General features: G+C 49.3%; 1 protein-coding gene across 2 annotated transcripts in view; it reads right to left on the bottom strand.

Annotated features, from left to right (window-relative positions):
- The window catches only part of ARFGEF3 (ARFGEF family member 3), a 167,502-nt gene that overhangs the window by 91,675 nt on the left and 56,337 nt on the right, over positions 1 to 19,490 (bottom strand). For both annotated transcript variants that reach the window (XM_078774049.1, XM_078774050.1), the window contains exons 18-19: positions 10,292 to 10,400; positions 8,307 to 8,526 (exon numbers count right to left, since the gene is read on the bottom strand). In XM_078774049.1, coding sequence (XP_078630175.1) covers positions 8,307 to 8,526; positions 10,292 to 10,400 — 329 coding nt within the window. The remainder of the gene's footprint in view (positions 1 to 8,306; positions 8,527 to 10,291; positions 10,401 to 19,490) is intronic.

Genomic DNA, 19,490 nt, shown 5'->3' with positions numbered 1-19,490 from the left:
GTATGGCATAGGTGCCACGTTGATCCATAGGTCCATCCCCGGGTGGTGCTTGGCCGCAAACGAACTGCGGTCCATTGTGGGTGGCCACAAACATTGCGGTCCATATGGTGTACCGATCCAGGCAGCGAACAGCGAAAGTGCAGGCCCACAACTGCGTCGCCAGCACCTCTCTCTCCTCTCTCTCTACCCCAAAGCCAGATCCTCGGAGGTGGGAGACAAAAACAAGACAAGTGAGCAAGGTGGTAAGGGCGCAAAAGTGCACGCAATGCAAGGTGATGCACACTGGGGGCACATGGGAACCAGGTGAGACAGGTACGTTCCTACCGTACGCCCCCCCCACCAGGTAACCTACATGGCCCCTCCCTTACCCCTTACTGTATCAACAAAACACAACACTACCCATCAACATCTACTTTACAACTCAACAAACATCCCTACTGTCTTCCCCGTTCCTCCCATAAACCAAATTCGTCTTCTCTCCCTCCTAACCAATCAAATTTGCCATTTTCAACTCTCATCAAAATTTGCCATCTCTAACTCAACATCATAATTTGCCATCACCAATTCATCATCAGTCCCTCCTAGGGAGGGAGAGATGGAATCACTCCAATGTCTCATCCACGTCGTGATGCGTCTCACAAATCCTCACAGCAATCCTTACTTCTGCACAAAACAAAGGAAACACAGGTGTGGAGTCATCATCATCACCACAGGTAAGTGGCTGCGTATGGTGCGACAGGTTCATCAATCCTAACTATTTCCTAAATGACTTTAACAACTTTACACTACCCGGGGGCTTTCTCCGGCCAAACCATTGGCCCTCTTACACTATGGGTTCTAAAAACCAATTCCCATTGGCCAAACTGTGGTGCTCTTCAATTTGGGGTCTCACTCCCCCGATTCATCTCCCGGTGCCCTCGCACAATTTCTGGGCTGCGGCGTGTACCTCTCCCAGTGGGTCTACCCACCTGCACACCTCCACCACTGCAGTTGCCTCCGAGCTTACCTGCTCCTCACCCTAACCTAACTACCAGGGGAAGGCCCTCTGGCTCTCTCCCCACTCCGTGCCCTCTCTGGCACTGGGCTGCCCGATCCACACCCGGGATCCTCAGGCACCCACTCACAACTACCGGCTCCCAGAGCCCACCTGCGGCCTCACCTGGCCGACATCCTCACAGTGGTGGAGTGCCCAACCAACTACACACACTAACAGGCTACACGCCCAGCCATTTCCACAACACTAATGCACCCATTCACAACACCATTCTGCAACCGCACCACAAATGCCAATATCCAATCACAATTTACCTGTACCCTCTACCTAACACTTACACTACCCGCCCCGGGTATTCGTGAAAGGGGGTCCACTCTTCCCCCATCCACACCTTCGCACCATGCACACCACTCCGTACCACTCACTCCAACTCTCTCCACACACCGGTACTCGCACACCTGTGCTCTCACACCTGGTGCCACCTGCACCCTTCTCTCCCCAAGCGCATTCGCGCTGATCCACACACTCACTACTCATACACTGCTCCACACACCTGTCCAGTTGCACCCCTGTGCAATCACACCTGTTCAATTCTCACAAACACGGCATCATCTCAGCTAACTACTCCCTTCTGAAACTTGCGCTTCCCAGTCGTCCCTTTAAACTATTGCGCTCCCTCGTCATTATCATCCATACTAATCTACCTGCGTCCCCACTACAGGTATCAGTCACTAACTAAACTTAATGTTACCTAATGTCAATCTCTTCTAGATCCCTACTAATAACCTAACCCACCCGGGCTAGTTTCCACTGCCATCAACCCCATAATCTAGTGCTCCTTTGCCCCACATGGGAAGGATGGTGGATTTGCCATCCCACCACATCGGGGGTCTCTCACTATCAATTTTGCACGTCAAATTTCAACAAATTAAAAATTTGCCAATCACTGCCCATCATCTGCCAATCACTACTGCCAATCCCTTGCCAATCATCAAATTTTGTTTTTCTCTAATTTTGGGTCCAAAACACTAACCTCATCACCCAGTCTACTCACTAATACCTCTCGGTGCGCCAATCCCTGTCCAAAGCCCGGCTTCGTAAAGCCAAGCAATGGATGCTGGTTGTTTTGTGCCAGCGGCTGGATGCGTCCGGCACTCGGTGCAGGGACGGGGGCTTACCCGGGCCGAGATCCCACGCATCACCTCGGCGTGGAGCCATCCAATGTCCCGATCTCGACCTGCCGGAATGCCTCAACAAAAGGTGGTCGCCATGACGACCCTTTCTATCGGGCTGCCAGCTCCGCCTAGTGGAGCCTGGACGCGGCCGTTCAAAGCGAGGCCCGGCACGCACCGAGGGCCTGCTTCGGCTAAAAGTCGACCTGACCTTTAACCCGTGTAACGTCGATGCTTCACCTGCATGCTTACACCCCGCAGCCCGTTCCTTGCTCATACATGCAGCTGTTCCCATTCTCCTTGTACCGTTCCTTACACACCCAGGTACACCCATTCCACTCACAGCCTTGGTCACACACCTGACCACCGAACACTTTGGCACACATTCGTTGGTCGCACACCTCACCAAAACACCTCTTCGCGCCCCCTCCTCAGTCACCTCCTCTGTGACAATCACAGGTGTGCTCTCATTCGCACACCCAACCACGTGCCTCACCACCAACTCCAGCGTGCATTCCCACTCACGCTCTACCATTCCAGGTGTGCATCCTTCCATCCCAGGTGTACATCCTCGCTCACCTGTCACAACTAACTCACGCTCCATGTCACTCTCACTACTTTCACCTCCACTCTTGACAACGCACTCACCCTTACTCGTCACAGCGCACTCTTTCCTCATGCACCTGTCCGTCACACACCTTTCTCGCGCACACTCTCCCGTTACACCCTCTGTAACACTCACCACAGGTGGACACTCTTCCTTACTTCTGACAGCGCACTCTTTCCTCATGCACCTGTCCGTCACACACCTTTCTCGCGCATACTCTTGCGCACACTCTCCCGTCACACCCTCTGTAACACTCACCACACCGCGCTTCCACGTGCTTCCTCGCACACGCGCTACGACCGACTCACTCTCGCCAGCACACTCACTCCTCGGCGTGCACTTTTTCCTCACACACCCCAGAGTCGGACTTTCTCGCACACCTCCTCTTTCGCACACCAGACCTGTCACACACCTCACCAACGGCCTTTCACGAACACCCGGGTCCAAACCAATCCCCAAGCTTCTTAAATCCCCTGGCGCATCATACGCACGACCATATTGGTCACCACTTACACCGGGTCCTCTTCCTCTTCGCTTCTCCTCCATCACCTGCGAATCCCTCATCCGGTTAATGAGCACATCATCACGATCCAAACACAGACTTTGGACCAATTCTTTTACTTCCTCCTTTATCTCTTTCTTATCCTCTCTCCGTCGCTTCTTAATTTCGCTCACCCCTTCTTCCACTTCTTCTAATTTGTGCCTCACCTCTTTTATTCCCCGGTATGTCTCCTCAAGCTCGTCCTCCAAGGCTACCTTGACCGTTTCCATGTGCGTCCTCACCTGCCGGTCCTTCGTCTCCATTACCTCTATCACCTCGTCCAACCTCGTTGTCAGTCCCTCACGTACCATCTGACATTCCCTCTTCGTCGCTATCAAGTCGTTTTTTATGTCGTTTTGTGTCGCTTTTAAACCTCCTAATACCGCAGTGTTCCTTTGAACCTGCTCCACTAACTCCGTTTGTCCCACCGTCAGCTGCTCCACCTCCTGCGTCAGGTCCTCTATGCCCCCTTGTAACTTTACAGTCCCCTTTCTCACCTCCTTCTCCATGTGCTCCTTACAGTGCCTCACCTCCTCGCGCACTCCTCCGACCTCCTCACTCACTCCTCTTCTGATCTCTTCTCCCATCACTTGCATCTCCTGCCCAGATGCCACCCTCATCTGCTCCATTTCCTCCCTGTGAGCATCCAGTTTGGTTTCTACCCCCATTCTGACCCCCTCTATCTGCTGCTCCATTTGTTTAACTTCCCTTTCCGCTTGGTCCCTCATGTCCCTCAATTTGCCTTCCATACTGTTTTCTAACCCCTCTAACCCATTTTTCACTCCCTCTATCTGATTCTCCTGGGCAGCCATTCTATTTTCTACCCCCTCTAACCCCTTTTGCATCCCTTCCATTTGATTCTCTTGAGCGGCCATTCTGTTTTCTACCCCCGTTAACCCATTTTTCACTTCTTTTATCCCGTTGTCTAACCCCTCAAAATTATTGTCTAACTTCTCACTGGTACCCCTCGCTTCGTCCCTCATTACCCCCATTTGGTTTCCCATTACTCCCATTTGGCCCTCCATTCGCCCACTATCAACCCTCATTTGCTCACTCTGAGCATCCATCCGGTTCCCCAATTGGTTACTCTGCAGTTTGAGGGACGCCTGCATTTGCGCCATAAATTGCTCCATGAGGACCTGCATCTGGGCCATCCCTCCCACTTGTGCAGCGGGTGCGGCCGCCGTAGCTATGTGCGAGGCGCAATTTCGCGCGTCTGCTACCCCCGCTGTTTCGCTCTCCTCATGTCCCTCATGTCCCTCAATTTGGTCCTGGACCGACCCTGCTTCACTCTCCCCTACCGGACCCCAGCCGTCTTGATCCGCCATAGCGCGACTTTCAAAATTCGGTTTTTATTTTTTATTTTCGTAAAACAAATTGAAATTTCGCCGTTATAATTTCGCGCGGGAAACGCGCTCCGAATCGATTTTCCCTCCCAAAATTTGGGCCTAACTAATTTAGTCCCGGGTTCGAATTCCACTCCTCGACACCAATTGTTACAGATACGACTTTGATGGTATGGTGGGCCGAGCGGGATGGCCGCCGTATCCGTACAAGTTACCCCGATTGCACCCGGGGTTGACTAATCGCGCTATGCTGGCTCAATGAAGGAAAAAGAAGACACCCGGCTGGGTTATAATGACACAATACGACACCAGGGGTTCAGTTCTCAAGACCTCCGGAGGAGGTTATATTAAGGCGGAAGGTTAGATTACAGGGACAAGAGGGAAACATAGGAAGGTGGGCACTTAGACACAACCTTATATTATTCCCGACAGACCACAGAGAAACAGGACAAAAACTGACTCACACGGGGATTGATGGCTAGGAAAGCGGGTAGCGATCGCTCCAGGTGCACCTGGCTCAGGGACAGAATCACGTACGGTGGTGTCCAGAGATGCGTGAAGGTATCACAGCGCTTGTGGGTCGCGACTTTGGTCTCAAGCTGGGGAGGTCGCTCAGCGCTCGGGAGGGTGGCGTCTTTTCCTTCCAAGCTCGGGGCGCATCTCACGTCACGTCCGGCGCGGGGCCGCGTATATCCGGCGGGGAGTCACGCCCTCGCTCGTTAGCTCCGCCCCATATGGCATCGGCCCATGGCTTCTCATTGGGTGCGGGGGTTACCGGCTCCGCCCTTGACGAGGGGCCGACAGGGAGCCCCCTTCTGGGTAACCCCGTCGAGCACATGTTCAATGGCGGCCAACCGAGCCGGAGTGAGGACGCAAAGCCGCTGTTGTTGTGGTTGTTGTTGGAGCTTGAGATGATGGGAAGAGATGCGGGGAGGTATGGGAAGGTCCTAAACTCCTACTGGTGCCATATCATCACATTCTGGTGCAACGAAGAGTCATAATTAATGGAAACAAGTCCTTAACTGACATAGATTAAGAATAACTAGCAAGATGTCCTATAATTGTCTACGTGTGGTGCGGGGGACCTGGGCACGACATTTAATGGGGGAATGAAGGGGAAGATCGGCTCTAATGGGTGTTGTTTACAGACAATGGGACTAGGGAATGGGGTAAGGGGAGAGTTGGGGAGTATCGGAGAAGATAGGGGAATATTTACAAGCGGATATGGAGGTCAAATTCCATATTCGCAACAATATATATATATATATATATACAGACTTGGCATTTAATATGGCATATTTTTTTTTTCTTGACTTGGGTTTACTTTCTGAACTCAGTATATCAAATCTGGTGAGTTTCTTTTACCCTTCGGTGATGTCTTTGTTGAAAGAACCATGTCACTGATTGTCTTTCGCAGCAAGAAGTCAATAACAGGATTATATCACAGGTGGCATGACAAAATGTAAGGACAGGTACATTTGACGATTGGCTTCACAATGGGTATATAAGGGTTGTTGCGTTCTGTATTAGTGGAAAACAACTGCTGCACACCTACAAAAGTTATTGCCGCTTCCTCTGGAGATGGTCCGTCAACTTGACAATGCTGTTTGTCATGGAGTGGTGGCTTTACGAAATTCTGGCATGAAACAGCGTGCTATTGCTCGGCAGTATGGCATCACTCAAGGTCAGGTGTCAAAGATCCTGAAACGAAATGCTCAGAGGGGTGTCCCTACTCCAATACCGAGGCCAGGACGTCCACGCAGAACCACAAGGAGAGATGATCGCCAGCTGCACCGGTTAGTCTGCAATGGCCATACCAAGTCAGCTAATCGGCTTTGGGCTGAGTGGCAGCAACTGACAAATGTGCCTGTATCCAGAAGGCTAGTCAACCAACGACTGGTTCAAGCAGGCTATCGTGCCAGGCGTCCCCTGAGAAAGCCACGCCTGACCAGACAACACAGCCAGCGCCGATTGCAGTGGGCCAGAGAGCACCGTCAATGACAGCCAGGACACTGAAATCACGTGACCTTCAGTGACGAGTCTAGATTTCTGGTCTATCGTCAAGATGGCCGCATCCGAGTGCGCAGACAAGTACATGAAGCCCACAACGAAGATTGTATAGTGCCAAGAGTCCAAGCTGGAGGTGGTGGGGTGACCGTTTGGGCTGGTTTTCATGCAGGGGGCAAAACTGATCTGGTTATTCTGAATGGAAACCTGAACCAGTTCAAGTACAGGGTCATTCTGGAAGAAACATTGCTTCCATTTGCTCGTGCAGCCTTTCGAGGAAACTTTGTCTTCCAAGGTGACAATGCACGGCCTCATCGTGCTCGCATCATCCAACACTTTCTTGCTGACCGTAGTGTAGAGCATATGGAGTGGCCTGCCATGTCCCCGGATATGAATCCGATAGAGAACTTGTGGGCAGAATTAACGCGTCAAATCGACAACTTGGACCAGCAGCCTACCTCTGTGCGTGAATTGCAGCAGACTATTGTCACTGCATGGCAAGCGATTCCTGTCCAAACCTTGGCAAATCTCGTGAACAGCATGCCTCAACGTGTACGTGCTCTCCTGAATGCTCGTGGGGGTTACACGAAGTACTGAACTGTAATTTTACTGTCCGTAATCCCAGTCATAATTTAGCTTTTGTTTTTCTTGAAAATTTTTTTGGCTAATGTGCAAAATAAAGAGATACTTCTGGAAAACGTACAGAAATTTAACACAGTACTGTCTGTGAATTGAGTTCTATATCAGTTTACATCACTTTCAAGGATCAATTTATTTGCTTCGAAATGTCAAATGTGGTTTTTGTTTCTTTTAAAGGTCACATTAACAAAATCTAGAATAATTTCAACATAATTCCAATGAACTTTTGGTTCTAAGTCATCTTGAAAAGTAAGTTCACCCCCACAAAAAAAATATTCCATATTAAATGCCAAGTCTGTATATATACATACATACATCCATATATATATATATACTGTATATATATATATATATATATATATATACAATTATTTTAAAAATTGAAAACACTCTGCTGGCTAAACAGTTGCATAGGCTCTGCATATTAGGCCATGAGTCTAGCAGAGCTACAACCCCCTACATCTCCGTAGGTTTGTACTTCAGCCAATACTGGGAAGATAATTTAATTCTCATTTATAGACCAGTCCACCCGGGAGAGCAAACATCAAGGCACACATGTTTGAAGGCTTGTTGGCCCTCGTTAGCATACAACAGAAGTTCCTCCCTCACTCCAGGGAAATATACTGTCAGCAACGAAATGCTGTCAGCAATGTCAATTGTACTTGGAACAAGGAGTACAAACCTTGAGCCTCAATAAATATATCCGAGCTGTCCTTGCTTAAGGAAAGTTTTAAAATCTTGACAAGAGTTGGTAGGCATCAATTTGACCTTACAATATCATCAGCCATGTGTGAGAGGGAGTTTTCTGCTGTTAAGCATATCAAGTCGAACTGGAGATCATCTCTAACAACTGTCATGATGAATCCCTTATGTATCCCCACGGATTGTCCTAGTCTACCAAAGTCTGCGATGCAAATACCCTGTATTTAACAAAAGCGACATTTGAGAAATGTACTGTGGTATTACCAAGGAAAGGCAAGTAAACGAGCAGACCTCTCACCTGTGGCCCAGGAAATGGTCCAGCGAGCAAGCCAGGGAAGATGTCTGGCACGGGGCCAGGTGTGTGTCCTGGCGAAGCAAGGCCTGTGATCACGCTTGGCCCATCTCCATCGCCCCCCATAACTTCTCCGCCCGGTCCTTGCCTGAAGCTGAGTGGTGGAGGCTGTCCCTGTCCCCGAGCGAAATGCAAGTGCTCCAGCATTCCAATGTACTCGCACACACTGCCGACAAGCAGGCGGGACCTCAACAACCCCGAACACAAAAGTTCACACTCATGTAAAACTGGTGTGCTGCAAATATATATGGCTAATTCGTTCGTTCATCACAAGTGGGGCATGAGGCATATCCTGATTAGCAGTGATAAGGTGGTGATGGGCCTTTAAACTGCTGCAGACCTGTGGGAACGATTTTGCAATGGTACTTAGTTGGGCATTCTGGAATGTACACCTAGCCATAATAAAGAAGCAGCAATACACCTGTACGGCCAAGTCAGGAGTTTGTGTGAGTTGAAGTGTAACTATAGGGTGTGGTTCTCAGAAAACACACGAAAAGTTTGCTCCTAACCAAGTGGCCTTAAAAAACAGGTGTGCAGTCCCTCAGGGTCACAAATGTTTGAACTTGCAATTGGCATTGAAAGGAATTAAGAAAATCTTTTGAATTCCTTTCCCCTACAAGCCCCCCGCTCACCCACCACCTCTAAAAAGGTTAGATCATCGTCCAGAATATATGCAAACCATCCCCCAAGGACCCAATTACATCATTAGAGGGGTCAATATTTGGTTGAACCCCAAAACAATTGATACAAAAGGTTTTTCAATGGATTCTGGTACCATTGGGCATGCTAAATAACATACTAAAAATCTAGTAACATCTGACTTCCGGAAAGGGGTCATTTCCAAGATGGCGTCCAAGATAGCCGCCGGGAGCTTAAAATGGCCATATCTCAATTATTATTCAACCTAGAAAGGTGGTTTTGGTGTCTAACCCTATGGTCCGAGAGCTAGGTGGATTTTATTTGACATGGAAACTACAAAAGCTTTGTCATGCTGGTGTGGTACAGGTAGCTTACCTGACCCCAGAAAGCCAATTCTTAAGTGCAGCTAGCGGTGGGTGGGGTAGGGGGCGCCACTCAAAGTACCCCCCAGATTGGTTTTATTTGACATAGAGACTACAAGACCAACTCATATGCCAAGTGGTAGGGTGATCTCCACCGACTACAAATCTGCAACTTAAGAAGAAAATTTCTGGTGGGGAGGTCACTTAAGAACAACATTAATTAGTGCTAATTAGGCCTTTATTTGACATATAAGCTACAAAACTGAAATCACATACAACATGTAGAGAATGGTCCCCTCATCAATAAACAACAACTTAAGAACAGAATATGTGGTGGTAAGGTCACTTAAGAAGAGGTCAAAGGTCACCTGATTACTTTGATTACCTGATTACTTTGTGCTTATTTAAGTAATTTTGATGATTTCCTGGGTGCCTTAAACCTAGGTATACACACTGAAAAAATCTCTCTAGGTTGACTACTATTCGACAGAGCCATTTTAGTGGATCAGGATGTCACCTTGGGATGCCATCTTGGACTTGTCAATAAATAATTAACTGATGGTAATTTTATTGATTCAATTGGATTCCTTGGGCCCTAAAACCTAGGGTTAGACACCAAAACCACCTTTCTAGGTTGAATAATAATTCAGATATGGCCATTTTAAGCTCCCGGCGGCCATCTTGGACGCCATCTTGAAAATGACCCCTTTCCGGAAGTCAGATGTTACTAGATTTTTAGTATGTTATTTAGCATGCCCAATGGTACCAGAATCCATTGAAAAACCTTTTGTATCAATTTTTTGGGGGTTAGGTGAGTTTTTTTTCGTATATTGACCCTACTACATACTAGTGTGCTGCACGAGGAAGGTGAAGCAAGATAGATCAAAATAAAGAGTCAAACTAAGTACTGTATCTTAATAGGTCACTTACCTGAATACATGTGGCCAGCAGTCACCATTATGGCTGCCCATTTCTAGGCCGACAGCCAGCACGGCTTCCATGCAAAGGCTGTGAGCTGCTGATAGGTTCACTCCACGTCCTGCGCCCCCAACAAAAGCCTCAGTAATCCCTCCTTCCAACTTCTCCAGAGTAACACTATGGCCACACATGCTGTTAGTTCAAAACAAGCAAACAATTTTTTTTCTTTTCATGTTCGTGAAGGAGCGGCTACACATGCACATGCATGCAAACAAGTACGTGAGACAACATCGGACATGAATTCAGACTAGCAGAGCTGCTGACTTGGGGGAAAGTGCCACGGCACTCTAGGTACTAGTGCCGCCATCTTTGTGACATTGATCTGCCCTCTACAGTTAGCAGAGCAATTAGAGAGAATTCGCTTCTCCCCCACACCACAACCGACAACATCCTTACAGAGAACTTTCAAAGGAGAAGGAGACCAGTTGACCCATCATGCTCATACAGCTACATCAACACCCCAATAATTCAATCGATCTGTTTGTCAACATAATCTTGGTTGGGGGGTTTGAGAGGGTGCGGAGGGTGGAAGGAGGAAGGTTGCGGATGAGAGCAGTGGGTCAGATACTGAGACTGTCCATTCTTTTCTTTTTTTTAAACTGTGCTGCATTTATATAATCTATACCGTGAAATGGGGTGAATCGGGACAGCAAGGTGAATAGGGACACAAACTGAAAAAAAGTTCGGAAACTTTTTTCGCTGAAAATTGATAACCAGACTGATTTGTTGATATTTGGGTTGAAAGTGTTCTCTTGTTTTTTTAAAAAGCAACTTATAGTCCCTATTAACCCCATATATGGGTTAAATAGGAATAAATAGGATTTGTATGGCTGTCCCTATTTTACGGGTTTACCCCGTTTTACGGGTGAATAGGGACAGTCACTAATACAAAAAAATAATAATCAAGAAACAATCCTGAGTTTCCAACTTATTGCTAAATTGATAGCTCAGATGGATGCACATAATATGCAGCCATAATATTGTTGCGGATATGAGGACTGTATATATATTTTTGATTGTGTGCTTTATTATTATTATTATTGTTATTCTGCGCCTCCTGCCTCCGGAGCTGTGTAAAGGTCAAAGGGGCATCCCATAATTAGTCCATAAAGCATCCACACCACAGCCAATCATAGAATACCCCTGTTCAATAGTTATATCTTATTCTGTGTTTTAGGGTAAGGCTGTGTCTCCCATTAATTGAAATACTCCATTGCACCAGTGAAAGAGATAGATTCCCTTCATTCCCATTCCCAAAACCTCCATTCCCCGTTTTCGTCGTTTGGCAATTACCTCCCCTCCAATAACCGCCATTGACCACGAGGCAGGGTCGGAGAAGAAAGGCGTGTCTCCACCTCGTCATAGAGGGGAGGAGTGAGCCAGCCCCACTCGACCAACCATGAGCCAGGGGTTTGGCTAGAGAGGGCGGAGGAAGAGCGATCGGGGAGGTTCGCAAAGGTTGAGGGGCGGGGCCTATATAACCCACAGCGCGACGCTCCCCAAGGAGTCGAGCTTTGAAGAAGAAAGAGAGGCGCTGAGAGGAGGGAATGAGCAGGCGTGACCGCAGCTAAAATCCGCAGCGCGACGCTCCCAAAAGAGAAGCTGAGACAAGCTTTGAGAGATGAGCTTTTACCGGCAGACAAAAGGGAGCCCAAGCCGTTGAGAAGAGAGAGGGTCCAAGAAGCAGAGCTGAGTTGTGTGGTTTTGGTCGTCAGTGGTTGCGTTGTGGTGGTCAGTGGTTGCGTTGGTTGCGTTGAGTTGTCGGTGGTGAGGAGTGATTGGACCAAGAGAACATAGAGAACATCCAAGGAGAGGACATCCCAGAAAGCACAAAGCCTGTTGTAATCCTGGAAAAGCAGCGGCGGCCACAGCAGCAACAACACCCAACAGCCGCTTGGGGCCTGGATGGCGGTTTTGAGCAGGGCCACGAAGGAACGGCGGCTGCTAAACGTGCCGATCGTGCTGCACAATACAGCTCCAAGCCATCCTCTCCTTCCAGCCAATTCCTGTCATCATTCCCCGTGTGAGTCTGTCTTTTGTTTGTTCTGTCCCTGGGTTAATTAAGACTGTAGGTAAGCTAGCGTTGCACTGTGTATCTAATCTCGTCTGTAAATAAACGTGACTGCTTTCTTTTTGCTTGTGTGTATAATAAATCCAATTACTCTTCTGTCCGTCTTCTCGTCTTATTCCTTTTCCTCTTTGCATTCGGTCGTTTTAGAGTTTTCCAGATTGGGCAGCTGCGGTGCGATACGGCCAAAGTTTGGGGTGAATCGGGTGAGTTGGGGAAGAATCGGGGGAACTGTTAGTGTTAGGTCGCGGTAATACACCACCGCTCGGTCAATATAACATCTTGTCCGCGACCCGTAACAATTGGTGTCTGGGCGTGAGATACGGACCCGAAGCGCGCTTAACGCGCTCAAAATTACAAGCTGCTGGAAATTTGTGTTGTTTTACAAAAACCCGAATTTTGGAAATCGCGCCATGGCTGGTCAAGGCGATCGGATGCCGGTGGGTGAGCTAGAGGAGGGGTTAGGAGTAACCCAGGATCAAATGGAAGGGAGCAATGAGGAGGCGGTTGAGGGAGCATCAGGTGCACAAAATGGCGCCCTCGCGCACGTGGGTGTAGCGGCACCAAATTTTGCCGCGCCCGTGACCGTAGCAGTACCAAATTTAGCCGCGCCCATGGTCGCGGTAGCCGAACCCGAGATGCCAATGAATTGGAACCTGTTTATGAAACAGATGATGGCCTTTATGGTAAAAACAGACGATAATTTCAAAGGGATGGATGCTCAGGGTGAGCGATTGGAGGGCCAAATGGGGGTAATGAGGGACGAAGCGAGGGGTACCGTTGAGGGGTTAGACAAGAAATTTGGGAAGTTAGACAATAATTTTGAGGGGTTAGACAAGAAATTTGGGAAGTTAGACAATAATTTTGAGGGGTTAGACAACGGGATAAAAGAGGTGAAAAATGGGTTAATGGGGTTAGAAAATAGGATGGAGGACAAATTGCGGGAAATAACGGAACAATCTGCCAGGGAAATCAAACGAATGGGGAACCAGATAGAGGAGGTGCAAATCGGGTTAGAAAGTAAACTGGATGCTCAGAGGGATGAATTGGGACAGATGAGGGTGGCATCTACAAAAGAGATGGAGGAGATGAAAGAGGGGATACGACGAGGTGTAAGTGAGGAGGTTTCGGGGCTACGCGAGGAGGTAAAGCGAGGTGAGAAGCGTATGGAGAAAGAGGTGAGGAATAATACGGCTAGGTTACAGGGGGGAATAGAGGGTCTGACAGAGGAGGTGGAACAGCTGACGGAGGGACAAATGGAGTTAGTGGAGCAGGTTCAAAGGAACACTGCAGTACTCGGAGGGTTAAAGGCGACACAAAAAGAAATTAAAAACGAATTAATAGCGACACAGAGGCAATGTCAGATGGTACGTGAGGGACTGACAATGAGGGTGGACGAGGTGACAGAGATAATGGAGACAAAGGACCGGCAGGTGAGGATGCACATAGAGACGGTCACGGTAGCCTTAGAGGACGAACTTGAGGAGACGCACCGGGAAATAAAAGAGGTGAAGCAAAAATTAGAGGAAGTGGAAGAAGAGGTGAGTGAAATTAAGAAGGGACGGACAGAAACTAAGAGGGAGATAAAGGAGGAAGTAATGGAATTGGTACAAGGTCTGTGCTCGAATCGTGATGTGCTGCTCACTAACCAAATAAAGAGTTTGCAGGTGGCAAAAGAGGTGCGGAGACGAGGTGCCAAGGTGAGTGGCGAAATATTCGGCAATGTATATGATGTGAGGAAAGCTTCAGTCGGCTTGGGGATTGGTTTGGATCCGGGTGTTCGTGAAAGGCCGTTGGTGAAGTGTGCGACAGGTCTGGTGTGCGAAAAAAGAGGTGTGCGAGAATGTCCGACCATGGGGTGTGTGAGGAAAAAGTGCGCGCCGACCAGTGAGTGTGCTGTCGAGAGTGAGTCGGCAGTAGCGCGTGTGCGAGGGAGCACATGGAAGCGCGGTGTGGGGAGTGTTACGGAGGAAGTAACGAAAAAGTGTGCGCAAGAGGATGCGCGAGAAAGGTGTGTAACGGACGGGTGCATGGGGAAAGCGCATGCTGTCAAGAGTAAGGGAGAATGCACGCCTGTGGTGAGTGTTACAGAGGATGTAACGGGAGAGTGTGCGCAAGAGTGTGCGCGAGAAAGGTGTGTAACGGACAGGTGCATGGGGAAAGAGTGCGCTGTCGAGAGTAAGGGTGAGTGCGCGACCGAGAGTGGAGGTGAGAGTAGTGAGAGTGACACGGAGCGTGAGTTGGTTGTGACAGGTGAGCGAGGATGTACACCTGGAATGGAAGGATGCACACCTGGAATGGTAGAGCGTGTGTGGGAATGCACACTTGAGTTGGTCGTGAGGCACGTGGCTGGGTGTGCGAGTGAGAACACACCTGTGATTGTCACAGAGGAGGTGACCGAGGAAGGGGCGCGAAGAGGTGTGTTGGTGAGGTGTGCGAGCGACGAATGTGTGCCAAGGTGTTCGGTGGTCAGGTGTGTGACCAAGTCTGGGCGCGGAATGAGTGTACTGAGGTGTGTAAGGAAAGGTACGAGGAGCATGGGAACAGCTGGAGGTATGAGCAAGAAAGGGGTAGCGTATGCGTGTAAGCATGCAGGTGAGGCATCGACGGTAACCGGGTTAGCGGTTAGAGCGACTTATAGCCGAATCGGGCCCTCGGTGCGTGCCGGGCTTCACGTGCCGCGAGAACCAGCGGGGATCCGAGCCACGGCGGGTTCGAAAGGACCGCCGTACGCGATCCACGCTGTGCCTCGCTTGGAACGGCCGCGTCCGGGCTCCACTAGGCGGAGCGGGCAGCCCGATAGGAAGGGTCGTCATGGCGACCACTTTTTATTGAGACGTTCCGGCAGGTCGAGATCGGGCAATTGGATGGCTCCGCGCCGAGGTGGTGCGTGGGATCTCGGCACGGGTAAGCCCCCGTCCCTGCACCGAGTGCCGGACGCATCCAGCCGCCGGCACCAAAGAACCCGCGTTCATTGCTCGGCTGTACGAAGCCGGGCTGTAGACGTGAATTGGCGCACCGAGAGGATCTAATAAGTAGATGGGTGATGAGGTTAGTGTTTTGGCCCCAAAATTAGAAAAAAGCAAAATTTGATGATGGTAGAGTGATTGGCAAATTTTTGATTTATTGAATTTGGACGAACAAAATTTATAGTGAGAGACCCCCGATGTGGTGGGATGGCAAATCCACCATCCCTCACAGACAGGGGGGCAAAGGAGCACTAGATTATGGGGTATATGGCAGTGAAAACTAGCCCGGGTGGGTTAGGATATTGTGTGTAGGGATCTAGCGAAGATGACATTAGGTAACGTTAAGATTAGTTAGTGACAATGACACCTGTAGTGGGGACGCAGGTAGAGTAGAGTGGATGATAATGACGTGGGAGCGCAATAGTTTAAAGGGGCGACTGGGAAGCGCAAGTTTCAGAGGGGAGTAGTTAGCTGAGATGATGCCGTGTGTGTGAGGATTGAACAGGTGTGATTGAACAGGTGTGATTGCACAGGTGTGCAACTGAACAGGCGGATGGAGCAGTGTATGAGTGAGTGATGGTGATGTGTATTGTGATGACCAAATGGTCCAGGAAGAAAGGAGGGTGCAGGTGGCACCAGGTGATTGCACAGGTGTGCAACAACAGGTGTATGTGGCTATATGGAGAATGGTAGTGTGGAATAAATGGAGTATTGGAATGGATGGTCGTGGAGTGAGTATGGTGGAAAACTGTGGAGTGGAGTGGATGGTGCGAAGGTGTGAATGGGGGAAGAGTGGACCCCCATCACGGATACCCGGGGCGGGTAGTGTAAGTGTTAGGTAGAGGGTATAGGTAAATTGTGGTTGGATATTGGCATCTGTGGTGCGAGTGGAAGAATGATGTTTGGATGGGTGCATTAGTGTTGTGGAAATGGCTGGGCGTGTAGCCTGTTAGTGTGTGTAGTTGGTTGGGCACTCCACCACTGTGAGGATGTCGGCCAGGTGAGGCCGCAGGTGGGCTCTGGGAGCCGGTAGTTGTTGTGGATGGGGCCCGAGGATCCGGAGGACGGACCCGGGTAGCCCAGTGCCAGAGGGCACCAAGGGGTGACAGAACCAGGAGGGGTCTTCCCCAGTTAGTTAGGTTAGGGTGAGGAGCTAGGTAAGCTCGGGTGGCAACTATAGTGGTGGAGGTGTGCAGGTGGGTAGACCTGCTGGGAGAGCTACACGTCACAGCCCAGAAATTGTGCAAGGGCACCGGGAGATGAATCGGGGGAGTGAGACCCCAAATTGAGAAGCACCACAGTTTGGTCAATGGGAATTGGTTTTTAGAACCCATAGTGTAAGTTGGCCAATGGATTGGCGGGGAAAGACCCCGGGTAGTGTAAAGTGTGTTAAGGTCATTTAGAGGATAGTTAGGATTGGAGTCTCCTCGCACCATCTGCATCCACTCACCTGAGGTGACAGGAACTCCACACCATGCCATGTTTTGATTATTTTTTACTGTGCAAAGGTTTGGATTGTGAGATGCATCATGACGTGGGTGTGACATTGTGCTTTGTTGTTCCATCTCTTCCTCCTTATGAGGATTGATGATGAATTGGGTAATGGCAAATTTTGGTTAGAGGGATTGTGGTGACGAATTTGGTATTGGAGAAATATGGGGAGACGAGACATTAGCGACGAATTTGTAAATGTGTAGATTTTGTACATATGGGGTAAGGGCAAGGGTAGTGTAGGTGACAGGGGGGTGATGTACGGTAGGGACGAGCTTTCTCACTTCGCTCTCCGTACGCATTTCGCCTTGCATTGCCTTATTGACGTGTACCCTTGTGACCTTACCCCTCGCTCATTTCTCTTGTCCCCCTTTTGTCTCCCACATGACCTGTGCGCCATTGGGCGCCGAGGGGAGCGTGCGTGAGTCGGCCATTGTGCGCCCGGAACTCTCAGAACCAGCTGTCTGCATCGATGCACCACATTATGGACCACATGTCTGTGGCCGAGCACCACTTATGGACCCCATGGGTTGGGGCATGGCCCCTCTGCTGGAACCAGCCATGAGGGCCCGAAATCTTGCTGGCGGACCTTGGCCACAGGGCACCGATGCCCCACAGGTGAACCACACGTAGTCGGCCCTGTGGGCCATAAATAAAATAAATAAAATGGACACGTTTGGGCAAGCTTTATTGCAAATAGGCCGCCAGTAAGAAAATGAAAGAAAGACAACAACTGGAAGACAATAATAATAACCAGCAGAGGGAGCCAAAGAGCAAGAGATCACCTGCAGGGTTAGGGGTTGTTGATTTATTTTTTATTCTTGAACAGTGATGACTGCACCGATTGGTGCTTGGGTGTGTATTGGTGCATTTTTGGGTGCTTTATTGGTGCGTCGATGCAGAGCAGACTGTCTCCCCCCCAGAAAGAACAATCACAGGTCCTGGGTTAGTTTTGTAAATAAAAATAGCGTCATTGTAAATAATGCTCCCCACCGTAAATGTATAGTTTGAGAACAATTCCGTAATTCGGTTAACTGTGGGCGTAAGTCTGTTAGGCAGGGTGCAATGGAGCAGCGGGACACATTTATTTATGTTTTAAAACTGTCGCACTCAGGGTCAGGTTAAAAGTAGAGGGAACTACACCTACGTGTCACACTAAATAAAAGTTGTAGGCCCGGGACGTGCCTAAGAGGAGGAGGGTGCAGTGTTGCGGATATGAGGACTGTATATATTTTTTTGATTGTGTGCTTTATTATTATTATTATTGTTATTCTGCGCCTCCTGCCTCCGGAGCTCTGTAAAGGTCAAAGGGGCATCCCATAATTAGTCCATAAAGCATCCACACCACAGCCAATCATAGAATACCCCTGTTCAATAGTTATATCATATTCTGTGTTTTAGGGTAAGGCTGTGTCTCCCATTAATTGAAATACTCCATTGCACCAGTGAAAGAGATAGATTCCCTTCATTCCCATTCCCAAAACCTCCATTCCCCCTTTTCGTCGTTTGGCAATTACCTCCCCTCCAATAACCGCCATTGACCACGAGGCAGGGTCGGAGAAGAAAGGCGTGTCTCCACCTCGTCATAGAGGGGAGGAGTGAGCCAGCCCCACTCGACCAACCATGAGCCAGGGGTTTGGCTAGAGAGGGCGGAGGAAGAGCGATTGGGGAGGTTCGCAAAGGTTGAGGGGCGGGGCCTATATAACCCACAGCGCGACGCTCCCCAAGGAGTCGAGCTTTGAAGAAGAAAGAGGCGCTGAGAGGAGGGAATGAGCAGGCGTGACCGCAGCTAAAATCCGCAGCGCGACGCTCCCAAAAGAGAAGCTGAGACAAGCTTTGAGAGATGAGCTTTTACCGGCAGACAAAAGGGAGCCCAAGCCGTTGAGAAGAGAGAGGGTCCAAGAAGCAGAGCTGAGTTGTGTGGTTTTGGTCGTCAGTGGTTGCGTTGTGGTGGTCAGTGGTTGCGTTGGTTGCGTTGAGTTGTCGGTGGTGAGGAGTGATTAGACCAAGAGAACATAGAGAACATCCAAGGAGAGGACATCCCAGAAAGCACAAAGCCTGTTGTAATCCTGAAAAAGCAGCGGCGGCCACAGCAGCAACAACACCCAACAGCCGCTTGGGGCCTGGACGGCGGTTTTGAGCAGGGCCGCGAAGGAACGGCGGCTGCTAAACGTGCCGATCGTGCTGCACAATACAGCTCCAAGCCATCCTCTCCTTCCAGCCAATTCCTGTCATCATTCCCCGTGTGAGTCTGTCTTTTGTTTGTTCTGTCCCTGGGTTAATTAAGACTGTAGGTAAGCTAGCGTTGCACTGTGTATCTAATCTCGTCTGTAAATAAACGTGACTGCTTTCTTTTTGCTTGTGTGTATAATAAATCCAATTACTCTTCTGTCCGTCTTCTCGTCTTATTCCTTTTCCTCTTTGCATTCGGTCGTTTTAGAGTTTTCCAGATTGGGCAGCTGCGGTGCGATACGGCCAAAGTTTGGGGTGAATCGGGTGAGTTGGGGAAGAATCGGGGGAACTGTTAGTGTTAGGTCGCGGTAATACACCACCGCTCGGTCAATATAACATCTTGTCCGTGACCCGTAACAATATAAACCACGGTGCCAATGAAAAAAATAAG

The sequence above is a fragment of the Myxine glutinosa genome, chromosome 3 (genome assembly GCF_964187855.1).
Source record: "Myxine glutinosa chromosome 3, kmMyxGlut1.1, whole genome shotgun sequence".
Classification (NCBI taxonomy): Eukaryota; Metazoa; Chordata; class Myxini; order Myxiniformes; family Myxinidae; genus Myxine; species Myxine glutinosa.
Note: the sequence above shows the minus strand (reverse complement) of the source record. Positions and strands in the feature narration are given on the sequence as shown.